This window comes from Enhydra lutris, unplaced genomic scaffold (assembly GCF_002288905.1).
Source record: "Enhydra lutris kenyoni isolate GAN:26980312 unplaced genomic scaffold, ASM228890v2 scaffoldscaffold58, whole genome shotgun sequence".
Taxonomy (NCBI): domain Eukaryota; kingdom Metazoa; phylum Chordata; class Mammalia; order Carnivora; family Mustelidae; genus Enhydra; species Enhydra lutris.
In genome coordinates, this window is record NW_019154142.1 from 6,940,664 (window position 1) to 6,953,095 (window position 12,432).

Genomic DNA, 12,432 nt, shown 5'->3' on the forward strand with positions numbered 1-12,432 from the left:
GGAACACTTTGAGAAACACTGACTTATGGGACCTCTAACTATCAGAAGTGTCACACTAATTTTCAAAACAAAACTCTAACTCATTTTAGTTTTTGGAACTTTAATCTTCAAAACAATTTGGAAGATTGGGGAAAGCAATGTTCTTACATCAAATGAACACATTCACAAAACCAACGTGAAGTGGATGATGTCTCTTACAAGTGGGGAATCTCCATCTTGGAATGAAAAATCCAGCGTTAAAACCTGAATCTCCAAGTCGGGAAGAGAAAGTCTGCAAACATCCCTGTACCTGCCCCAGGAACAAGGCAGAACCCTGGCCCTTCTCTCCAGCAACAGCACGGAAGCAGGTCCCAACGAGCCCTTTCTCCAGTCTCTATGAAGAAAGGGAAGCCGTGAGAAGCACAGGTGTCACCTGGGGGGAGACTGTACTTAAGAAAACGTTACTTAGGAGATGTTGAAGAGTGAGCATTAGGAACCCTGGGAAAAGAAGCATCTAATGGGAGCTTAGAATTTCCAAGGATTTCCAGGAGTAATTCAGGTGATTTTCACCCCATTTATTCACGCTCCACGTCAGCTCTGTGGCCAAAGAAACCTTCCAGAAAGTCATCTATAAATGCAACTGCTTAAAGTGACAGTCACTCAAGGCTCTGTCCCTGTGCCCCAGAGAGCAGCATCGATACCAGTGTTTTCTAGGGAAAAGAATGTATGTATGGAGTGTAACCAGCCTCTGCACAGAAAATGCCTTTTCACAGCTGTGTAAATTTTCCTTTACTGTTGTCAACACTAAAAAGATCCAGACAGCCATTCTCTCAATGAATGACAGTTCAGACTTCAGGCTTTTTTGAGGTAAGAATAAAGATCTTGCAGATGCATAATTCTCGAGATGAACATATTGTGACCACAAACTAGACTAGAGCCCCAAGTGCAAGTAACAGAGTGTGTTCTCCATGCAATACGCACGGATTCGTGTTCATCATACGTTACACTGCCTAACAGAGAAGTAGCTACCTTAAGGGGAAAAAAACATGACACAAATAGCCTACTTTGCCTATTGGGTTAGAATTAATCCTATTCCCCAACACGAGTGTGTAAGAGAATCACAGCATTCAGGTATCCATTCGACAGGAATCAGAAACGTGCCTCCTTTTGGACAGCAGCCTCAACAAAACCTAAATGGGCTCCAACACCAGGACCTGCTGTTTCCACATCCATATCCCACGGTTTCTGTAGAGTTCTGTATCACCACGTACCTCTTACCAGGGCCACTTCACAGACAGAATGTCAGGTTTCGGGCTTACAATTACATCTGCTATGCACTTCTGAAACTATGATTCTGTCCTCATCTGGCAGATGACAAACCTGCTATTGCGGGAGAGTCACTGGTGACGTGGCAGAGGCAGGGAGAGAACTACCCCTCTGCGCTCCAGCTGGGCCTTTTCTGGTTGATGTTTTCCAATCTTTATTGCAAAGTATTTAAAAACGAAGTATGGGGCTGCTCCCTAATGGGGTCTCCAAATGCCAAAAGATGAAGATAAATGAAAGAGCTTGAGAACTTAGGCATCTTTTGACCTCAAAATGACAGCGAGGCTGAGGCTGCCTCCACTCTGAGGAGACACACATCAGACCCAGAAGCTCAGCCTTACAACCACCACACCGGCTCACAGACATCTCTGCTGCCAATCTGAAAGGACGTGCACCAAGCTTCATGAGAGAAGACAGTGTCCTTCACACCCCAGTAGCTGTCTCTCATAAAAAGGGATGGTTATTTTTTTTCTTTTCCAGACAGACCCATAGGTCAAAGGATTTTACACATGGTCTAAGATGAATGACGTGTGTGAAAACACCCAGCCCTCCAGAGAAGCACCTCTCCACAGCTCTCTAGCAAGATGGTCTGTCAACTGGACAGAGCTGCTCCGTTAACTCCACAACTAAGGGGCTCTAATTTAGGGTCACATGACCTTCCTGTTAAGCCAGGGAGGGAGTCTGGAGAATACCACGACTACTAGTTTAAAAAAAAAAAAAGGAAGGAAGGAAGGAAGGAAAAAAGCTTTACCAAAAAAGTCATTATAGAACAAGTCTTGGGAAGCTGGGTTGCTTAATTTGGGAGAAGGGAGGTCTGAAGTGGTGACCTCAGGCCTGTTTTGTGAATTCAGGAGAGTCACAGGTTTAAAACTAAAGAATATACTTCAGGACATCTACGTTCCTGGCTTTTTAGATAAGCAATTCATTCCAAAGCAATATGGAAATCCTAAACTCAGAAATCAGACTCTCTCAAAGTCCCCGTTGTCTTTAGGATGTTTCCTCTCTTGCTCTGATCACACTGAGCTGATTTACCTTTGAGAAATTTTGAAATCTGGTGACTTTTCATTCTTAAATGAAGAAATATCTTCTCAAAACAATCTCCCCAAAATGTTCTGAGAAAAAGGTGACTAAATGAACCTATGGTTAGGACAAAATAACAAAATATATTATCCCCAAAGTAGTTCTTTATCATCCAAATAATAATTCATTAAATATGCTTTTAAAATATATTTACATTTCCCTCAAAATATTTTTTTAAAGATTTTATTTCTTTATTTGATAGAGGCAATCACAAGTAGGCAGAGAGACAGGCAGGGGTGGGGGGGAGCAGGCTCCCCGCCGAGCAGAGAGCCCCGATTGGGGGGGGGGGGTTCGATCCCAGGACCCTGAGATCATGACCCAAGACAAAGGCAGAGGCTTAACCCACTGAGCCACCTCCCTCAAAATATTTTTATACAAACTTTTAGAATAATACATACACAAGAAAGGTCTGCTATTCAACTACACTTGAAAAAATAGGCAAGAACTGACAGTACGTTTTCTTCTGAACTACCTCTTCTCAATGAATTAGAAAGTGGCCTCCTCACAACTACACCAAAATTAAAACTTACTCGTGTTATTAGAAGCCACAATCACATTCCACTTCTTAAAGGAAGAAACTATTTATTCTTCTAAAAGCCAAATATCTACCTTTCTCCAGGCCAGTCTTCACCAGTCTGCATGCTGGTACGGGACTGAACTGGCGGGCAAGCAAGCGTGTCACTCTATTTAGCTTCCATTACAGTCTTTTTACCATCTCAAGGGCTATTAAATGACTGCAAACAGATGTCTGGGTTCCATTAGGGGCCTGCTGATGCCTGGGAAAGCTGAGAAGCTTTAGCATCACAACACTCTTGACACTCCCCTTTCTACAACTACCCAGTGAGCTGCACTGAGCTCACCACAGGAGACCCTTGTAATTCCTTCCCCGGGGCAGAGGGTTAAACAAGGCTCAGGTTTTAATGGCTTTGAATCCCATTTCCTCTTTATATCATTTAAAGAAGGGTGTAAGTGGATTGCGAGATGTTTTTAATAGAGGATCTGGGGCACAGAACAGAGCGCTTGAACATGGGTAGGGTCTGGGGGTACAAACCTGTCAGCAGAATACCCCAGTGCTCATCTTACTTCTTAAGGAGGGTTTTAAGGCAAGCCTGTGCATTATCTGCTACACTGGCTCCAGTTCAGAGCACTTTCTATTTTTTCCTACCTAGAGATAATTAGAGAAAACTATCACAGTTCAAACCATTCAAGATATACGGATTCTGGGTCCAGCTGTGTGACCTTTGGCAAACTACTTAACCTCTCTGGGCTCTCTGCTTACTCATGTGTCAATCAGTATGTTTACCTAATTACACTATACATATTTCAGCCCACTGCAGTTTTACCAAGCACTTTCACATACTTCAGTGCATCTGATTCTTATAATAATCCTGTATAGTAACAAGAGGGCGATTATTCTCATTTCATAAAACTGGAAACTGAGGTTCAGAGGCTAAGTGACACATTCCTAACAGCAGCCAGAAAGTAGCAGAAGTGGAACTGAACCCTTGATTTCTGATTCCAATAAAATGTCTTTCTTATCACATCACATTGTGTGATCTTTCTGGTTCCAACATTATTAAAATGCCACAATTTAGAAAATCTCTGCTCCCATTCACAACCCATGTCACTGTTTGGAACCTGACCTCAGCCACTTATGCTTCAGGGACAAGAAGCACAGGAGCGAGTGCCTTCTTTCTCTCTCACGTAAAAACTGTCTCCAATTTAATTCTTTTGCTCTTTTAAACATGTAGATGTTAAACACTAACTAATAAAGATGATTAGTACCATGGTGAAGAATCTAACAGATCTTGCTTTTGGTGGAAATACTCATGCATGAAGGAATCCAGAATATACATTCTACAGTTAAATTAGAAGTACCTGCAAATTGTTACTTTACTGGAAAAAAGAAGAAGAAACCATAACATGGACGATCGACAATGGCAGTATTGGACTTGGGAGGCTAAGAATGTCCTCTGGGACGATGGGTCCTCTGGCTGGGTCCTTAACTTTGACGTTCATGTGATCTAAGGTCCCCCTTCCTCCCCTTCCATTCTATCCTCATCCACCCATCAAGTAGGGAGACCTATGTCATGGGTAAGAAAGAATGACTGGATACAAAGGAGAATAAAATCTCTAAATGTGTGCATATTGTCTTTACTGGCAGTAAAATTCCTGAGCTGTCAGCAAATTGTGGGGAGGGACACCTGATGGCCCTGTCTGACTTGGAAGATGAAATGGTAGGGTGCCATGTTACTGTGTACCAGTGCTCCATGGTTCTCAAATTCTCAGGGTGGAGTAAAGTTCAAAGTAAATAAAAGTCAGCCTCCCCCACCCCAATCACTCCCACTTTGTTATCAAATGCCATAGCACTGGGCACTGACCTGCTTTGCCCACTTCCCCTTTCCTCAGTGATTCTTCAGCCTGGCACCCAGCTCTGAGATGAGGCCTGCTTAGCACCAGTGAAGTTCCCCACGTTCAAACCAACAACATTCTGTGTGGACATGAGGGAATCAAAATTAAAATCCAACCCATCAGCATCCATGAGTTCGCTACGGATAATGGACTCCATGTCACATTCCAAGCTCCCATTGAACATGTCCAGGTCCAAGTCGCTGGGGAACTTCTCATGGCCCATGACGGGAAGGTTTGCACTCGCAGAGTACAAGGAGGAGCCTGAGAGAGAGTCCGAGAGGGTTTGCATAGACTGGCTGACAGGAGACTGTTGCTGGTGTTTAACTGACCCAAGGCTGCTGGAGTCGCTCAAGCCCATGTTGCTGACAGAATTCGACAAGGCACGGCTACCACCGAGAGCGCCCTGGGTTTGGTGCTGGTGGTGGAGCAAGTTCTGATTGACTAAACTCCCCTGGTTAGGCTGGGCGGCAAAGGACATCATTGGGTCATTTCGAAGCATCACGTTCCGGCGGGAGTTCTGGGCAGACACAGCGGTGCTGGCCTGAGACATCAAGGGGTCCGACTGGGTCATCATGACATCGCTGTGGCTGAGTGAGTCTGAAGTGAGCAGGTCCTGGAGTGTCTGGTTGCCATAGTGTGACATGGACGAGAAAGTAGCTGGCTTGTTCTCTTGGATGGTCTGCATGGGAGACTGGCGCAGGGAATTCAGAGATGAGGGTCCAAACACCGTGCTGTTAAAGGAGCCAGTTGGAGAAGCCAGGCCGGAGCCCTTGGTGGTGTATGGGAAGCTAGAGCTTCGCTGCATGAGCCCTCCAGTGGGCGATGGCTGGGACGATGGGAGCGTGATGTTATCCAGCAGGTCATCCATGAGGTTGTCAGACAGCCCATCATTCAGATTCATGGTGCCCGCCATGTCGGTCAGCCGTGGTAGCTCCACAGTGCATGGCTTACTTACAGAGGGTGAGAGGCTAGTTGAGCTGTAGATCATGGGGGAGAGCGGTGCGTCATCATCCTGGACGTCATCCAGCTCTGTGCTTGCCAAGATGGGGGACAGGCGGCCGCTGACAGTGCTGGCGTTGGAATTGGTGCGCGAGCGGAAGTCCGTCCACGCATCCAGCTCATCGCTGCTGCGTGACGTGGGGCTGCCTGGCCACTTGGAGAGCTGGGAAGGACTGTCATCGGCTGACTCAGGGGCGGTCTGCAGGGCCGCCTTCTTCTTGGCTGCGCGGCCACGGCTCTTGGTATACTTGTTGCTGTTGTCCATGGACACAGCCCGCCGCCGGGGTGCCTTCCCACTCTTTCCCCCATCAGGGTTGATGATCCACCAAGAGCTCTTGCCGGTCCCCTCATTCTGGACCCGCATGAACCGGCTGTGCAATGACAGGTTGTGTCGGATCGAGTTCTGCAGAGAGAAAGGAAAACGCAGGACATGAGACAAAATGGCCCAAAGCTTAGGCACCCAGAAGAGGCAGTTAATCAGACTCGTTTTGGGGTGGGGGCACGCCTTAATTTTGGAGGTTAAAAAGAAAAAAGACAAACATTTGGATGAGACACCCCCATCCAGGTTGGAATTCAATGACAACACTGTAAATGGCCAAGTTTGGTATTTAGGAGGTGGGAGAGGGTTTCATATCCAGGAGAAGTTGGGAAAGTATAAGCTCAATGATGTTGTTTTCCCCAAATTCCTAAATTTCTATAAATTTATTTCCTATACTGAAGTTCATACTTTTATTACCACAGCACTCTCTCCCTGCACTTTGCAACAAACCTCCCTGGCTCTCTACGGGTAATTAATCACTTGGAGCTCATTTTATTCTCTCACGCTTTCCTCCTCCACTACTGTAAAGGCAGCATCTACCTTTTCTTAACCACGTCGATAAACTCAGAACTGGTGTGAATTGTTACGGATCCTTTCTAAGACTCCACCTCTTCCTGCCATAATTTCACACCTGTCACACACCTATTTCTGTCCATTTTGACAGAAATAGGCAAATCTTCCATTCAGAACAATTCCAAATAATTTATATAGATACTCCCCCCTCAAGGCAATGGTCTGAGCATAGTAACTTCCTTCCAAAGAGTACAGTATGGAAAGGAGGGGAAAAGATAACTTTACAGTGGAGATGCAAACACTGTCTCAGGTGATCAAGGTCAGCATTAATATGGCTAAGTCATGCTGATAATACGCATTCTTGACGTGATGAAAATGGCACTCTCTTTTGTAGTCTTTCTTCTAAAACCCATCACCACAGTCTAATTATGAGAAAAACATCAGACAAGTTCCAATGAAGGGACATTTAAAAAAAATGCCTGCTCATTCAGTACTCCTCCAAACAGTCAGACCCATGAGGAACCTAAGGAAGAATGATGATTAAATGTAATGTGTACCTTGGATGGGATGCTGGGCAGAAAAAGGACGTTAGGTAAAAAGGAAGGAAATCTGAATAAAATATGCTCAGTTAATGAACATAGTAACTGATTAATATGTTAATCATTAATCAATGATTAATATGTTAATCATTAATATGTTAATGATAATGTATCAATATTGGTTCATTAGTTGTGACAAATGTACCAAACTAACTTTAGATTAAGATAAGATGTTAACAATAGGGGAAATTTGATGTTGGGTATATGAGAACTCCCTGTCTAGTTTTGCAACTTTTCTGTAAACCTAAAACTATTCTATATTAAAGGGTTAAAAAAAAAAAAGAAAGAGGGCAAAATATCTTCAAAATCCTAACAACTGCAGCCATCTTGCAAGATGCTCCTCTTGGCTTGGTAGATAAGCCTGGTTGGCTGGGATGACCCAGATCCAGTCCTATCTCCGTCACTGATCAACCATGTGACCTCGAGCAAATCATTTAACCTGTCTGCAACAACTTTACTTCTCTACCTTCATTATAGCCATAATAACATCCAAACTATCCCTCCCTGACAGGGATGATGTAAGAATGATACAGGATAATATACTTCAGGAACCGGTCATGCTACCAAGTCAGGGTGTTCTCACTGCTATTATAAAACACAGAGTCCGTGATGAGAGAGCTCATTCTAACCCATAAAATGCCTCATGTGCAGTCAAGGAGGAGCTGATGGCATCCCCCACATCTGCAACAGCACCTACAGGCCAGATGAGTTTTTATTTGCAAGTTAAGGACAAAAGGTATTGCTTGATGCTGTGTATTAAATACAAACAATCCTAAAAGTTACCATAGTTTTTAAAAAATTGGCAATCACCAACTGTATTTATGTAGAAAATGCAAATACATGTGTTCTCCCAGAATGTTTTTAAAACATAGAAAGTCAGCGGGATTTTACCATAAGTAAATAACCCAAAATACTCAGTATTTCCCATGTATAAGTTCCCATGCAAGGAGGGCCTACAGCTTTGGTTGGGCAACGAGCATTTACAACCATGGGTTGTATGTTGGCATTTCCGTGATGGCCATAAAGACACATTTGAGAGAAAAAAAAGGGGGAACATGCTGAGGATCTGATGAGACAAATGTTGCTCCGGAGACTATATACTCTGATTCCCCTTTACTCTTATATGGCTTTTGAAAGAATAATGGCATCTCTGCTGATGGTTCAGAAATCACATTTCTTTAAAAAACAAAATACTTTATACATCAGATACGAAGCATGCTCTTAAAATTCACTGTAAAGGTTCAAAAAGCAGGCAATTGCAAGGTGGTTCTACCATCTGAGTACTCAGATGACTAGATCTATTAAATAAAAAACTTAAACGTGAACTTCTTGGTGAAAAAACAGAAAGGTTCTGAAACTCTGTGGGAGCAACGTGCAACCTTGGCCAGCCCACTTTGCTCCAGATTTTGGAAAGAGTTCATACCAACACCTAGGATTAACAATGACCAATCTTATGTGTTACCCTTGTCTCACTTAAAAAGCACTTAGGAGGGGTGCCTGGGTGGCTCAGTCAGTTGAGCATCTGCCTTCGGCTCAGGCCATGATCTCAGTGTCCTGGGATTGAGCCCCCATTTTGGGTTCTCTGCTCAGCACAGAGTCTGCTTATCCCTCTCCCTCTGCCCCTCCCCCTGCTCATATGTGCGCACGTGTGTGTGTGCTCTCTTGCTGCCAAATAAATAAAATCTTTAAAAAAATAAAAATTAAAAAATTAAAAGCACTTAGGGAAGAATATATATTTTTTAAAAGATACTATTTATTTTAGAGAGAAAACCCAAGTGTGGGGAGGGTGAGAGGGAGAGAGAGAGAATCTCAAGCAGATGCCCCACTGAATACTGAGCCCAGCAAAGGGCTCAATCCCAAGACCCTAAAATCATGACCTGAGCCAAAATCAATGGTTGGACATTTAACTGTGCCATCCAGATGCCCCAACAATGTGTGTGTGTGTGTGTGTGTATGTGTATATATATATATACACACACACACATACATATATATATTTTTTAATGTATTTTTGGTTTCGAGAAAAAAAAAAAGCAACACTTTATAGAACTCCAAAATGCCCTATGTGAATTTTCTAATGATCACCTATTACTACAACTCCAAACCTCAATGTATGTGAATAATTTTGTGAAATTACAAGCTACAATTGGTTAAAATTTGGAGACAGAAATTAAGCCTCTGTAAGGGCACGTGGTAAAGGGGCTGGAACACCCACAGCTAGGGCCAGAACTGCAGGGTGTCAGGACCCAGGTCCCTGATCTCAAGGGGTAAGAAATGAGAGCCTGCCTGATTAGAACACTGCCAATTACTGGGCCATAACTTTCAGATCCATGGTCTCTAGTCCTCATAATAAACCTGCAAAGTTGGTATCAGTGCTCTCGTCAGAAATATGAAAGCTCAGGCTAAGAGATATTAAGTAACTTACTCAAGGTCACGCAGCTAGTCTCCATATAACCCCAAGTGAAATTTGTTTTCCAAACTCCAAAGCTTTTATTATAACTTTCCACAGCTTTGTCACCAAATTATTTTGAAGTAATTGTTTGAGCTATTTGTGCCAACACTTAAAGAAACCTTTAAGAAAGAAGGATATAAGAGGCACAAATTTAGGGGCGCCTGGGTGGCTCAGTGGTTTAAAGCCTCTGCCTTCGGCTCAGGTCATGATCCCAGGGTTCTGGGATTGAGCCCCACGTCAGGCTCTCTGCTCAGAGGGGAGCCTGCTTCCCCCTCTCTCTCTGCCTGCCTCTCGGCCTACCTGTGATATCTGTCTATCAAATAAATAAATAAAATCTTTAATTAAAAAAAAAGGCACAGGGGCGCCTGGGTGGCTCAGTGGGTTAAGCCGCTGCCTTCGGCTCAGGTCATGATCCCAGGTCCTGGGTTCGAGCCTCACATCGGGCTCTCTGCTCAACAGGGAGCCTGCTTCCTCCTCTCTCTCTACCTGCCTCTCTACTTACTTGTGATTTCTCTCTGTCAAATAAATAAATAAAATCTTTAAAAAAAAAAAAAGGCACAAATTTATTCTGCTCAGAGATAAAGCTTCCTTTTGGGGGTGCTTGGGTGGTTCAGTCAGTTAAGCGACAAGACTCTTGATTTTGGCTCAGGTCAGGATCTCAGGGTTGTGAGATGGAGCCCTGTGTCTAGGCTCTGCGCGGGGTGTGGTGCCTGCTTAGGATTCTCTCTCCCTCTGCTCCCCAAGCCCCTGCTCTCTCTCTCTCTCTCTCTCTTTAAAAAAAAAAAAGAAAAAAAAAAAGATTCCTTCCCAACAAAGAAAAAAAAAAAAACAAAACCACACAACTTTATTACTATAATTTTGTTTATGAAGTAGGGATACTAATTTGATGGGTCTTTCCTAAATTTATTTTAAGGAAGTTCTTTCAGAAGAACCCATCTGTAAGTGAAGGCCCATGTCCATACTTGTTCTCTAAATGGCTTTAGCGGCATTCACTCCAGGAAGAGCACAGTGGCCACCATAAAAACAACGTTAACTGCCCTTAGATACTGAAATGAAACCCGACTTCTTAAATCGGTTATTAGCTTCAGTCTCTAGTCTTTGCTGGACTCCTGTTTTAGAGGTTAACAGCAGCCGAATGCATGCCCTAAGGCATGTTACCTGTTTTTCCAGTTACACTACTAAGACAACACAAAAACTGCCACCACCATCGTGACAGTTCCCTATTTCAGCAGCCTCTACCCATACAGGCTGGTCAGCTTTCCATTTACAAAATCCATAATGTGAAGATAGGCCACTGACAGAAGGCCAATGAAGAGGGCCCCTCTGTCCATTTCCCGTTCAAATGTCCCCTCAGCCTAACAAAGTCAGATGCTAGGAGTGTATTCTGGTTGTCCTCACAGGTCATGATTCTAATCACTAGTTCCCCTACCTAAATTTTGGAAGCAGGAAAAGGTAAATAAATAAATGCCAAATAAAATGTCAGAACTGTAATGTTTCCCCACACCTTCCCTGGTAACAAAAGTTAATGGGGATATGATTTCCGTAAGGTTACAAAGCACCACTCCCTCACGCAGTCCCCAGAAAGAGAAGTGGGATTTATAAAAACAGACAAGCCAACTGTAAAATCTTCTTATGAGCTATCATTTAAGATCTCTAACGATCTCTACATTAGGGTCTGTAAATTAGTTTCCATCGTACTATGTGTATTTTAAACTATAAACCCACCATTAAAAATATTCTATGGTTTTCCAATTCACACATCATACCAGTCTATATTTCTAAGATTTTACATTAGTTTGGGGATTGGGAGCCAAAGTAAAGGAGGACGGGTTTGACAGGACTAGACTGGTTCTTCTTATACACACTTTGAAATACCTCATGAGGCAGGCCATTGTTAATTGGCTGAAGTACCAGGGATATGTCTTCATCAATGCTGAAGTGATAAGATAAATACTAACAAACAGGACATGAGCACCGGCGATTCTGTCATCACATTTACTTACTGAAGGAGCCAAGAAGCTACTACAATCTCAACCCAAAATCATGTGAAGAGTTCTGGTTATTTAAGTCCACTCCTAAGAAATCTAGACACTGATGAATTAAAGGAAAACAAACAACTTCTAGGAAGAAACTTGAGTGTCAGGGACAAATATGCCAGTTTTTCTCCAACCTGGCCCAAAGATTTAGAAATTCCTTAAGGTACCTCTAATACATGTCTGAAGAGAGAGCAGAGATAAGAATACTTTTTATCCCATTTTATGTCAATGCTCTTTTACAAAATGATTTACACCCAAGCAAGCCCTGTACTGGGCAGAAATGCTTCAGATGTAGTTAAAAAGTAGAAGAACTAGCAAACCTGCGTTCTGTGTGATTGCATCTGCATTTAGTGGCCTAATCCTTCAAGCAGGTATTTGCAGATGTGTGAAGGAGGGCGCACAAGGGACTCACATTTCACAGTCATGCTGACTGGGGGCCACAGCCTAGAGATTTCTTTGCTTGGCCCGCCTCAAAAAAATTAGCATAAAGATGACGGCACTTATCAGAATCTGTTACTTTTCCTGCTATCCTGAAAGACAGTTTTTTACTGTAAGACACATTTCTTGCTAATATTATAGTGCACACGGTCACTACATATATGCCAACTGGTTGTCAAGACAGATGGACCCCAAACAGATGAGATGAGGTGTCAGAGAGAAGCTGCCTGAAATGAGCAAGGATTCTCCAGTGATAATTTACAAAGTGGGTAATTCACACAT

General features: G+C 43.2%; 1 protein-coding gene across 1 annotated transcript in view; it reads right to left on the reverse strand.

Moving 5' to 3' along the window:
- Positions 1–12,432, reverse strand: part of LOC111158279 (forkhead box O3) — a 119,392-nt gene that overhangs the window by 8,780 nt on the left and 98,180 nt on the right. Inside the window, exon 3 of the mRNA XM_022520209.1 lies at positions 4,764–6,196. Coding sequence (XP_022375917.1) covers positions 4,799–6,196 — 1,398 coding nt within the window. The 3' untranslated portion in view covers positions 4,764–4,798. The remainder of the gene's footprint in view (positions 1–4,763; positions 6,197–12,432) is intronic.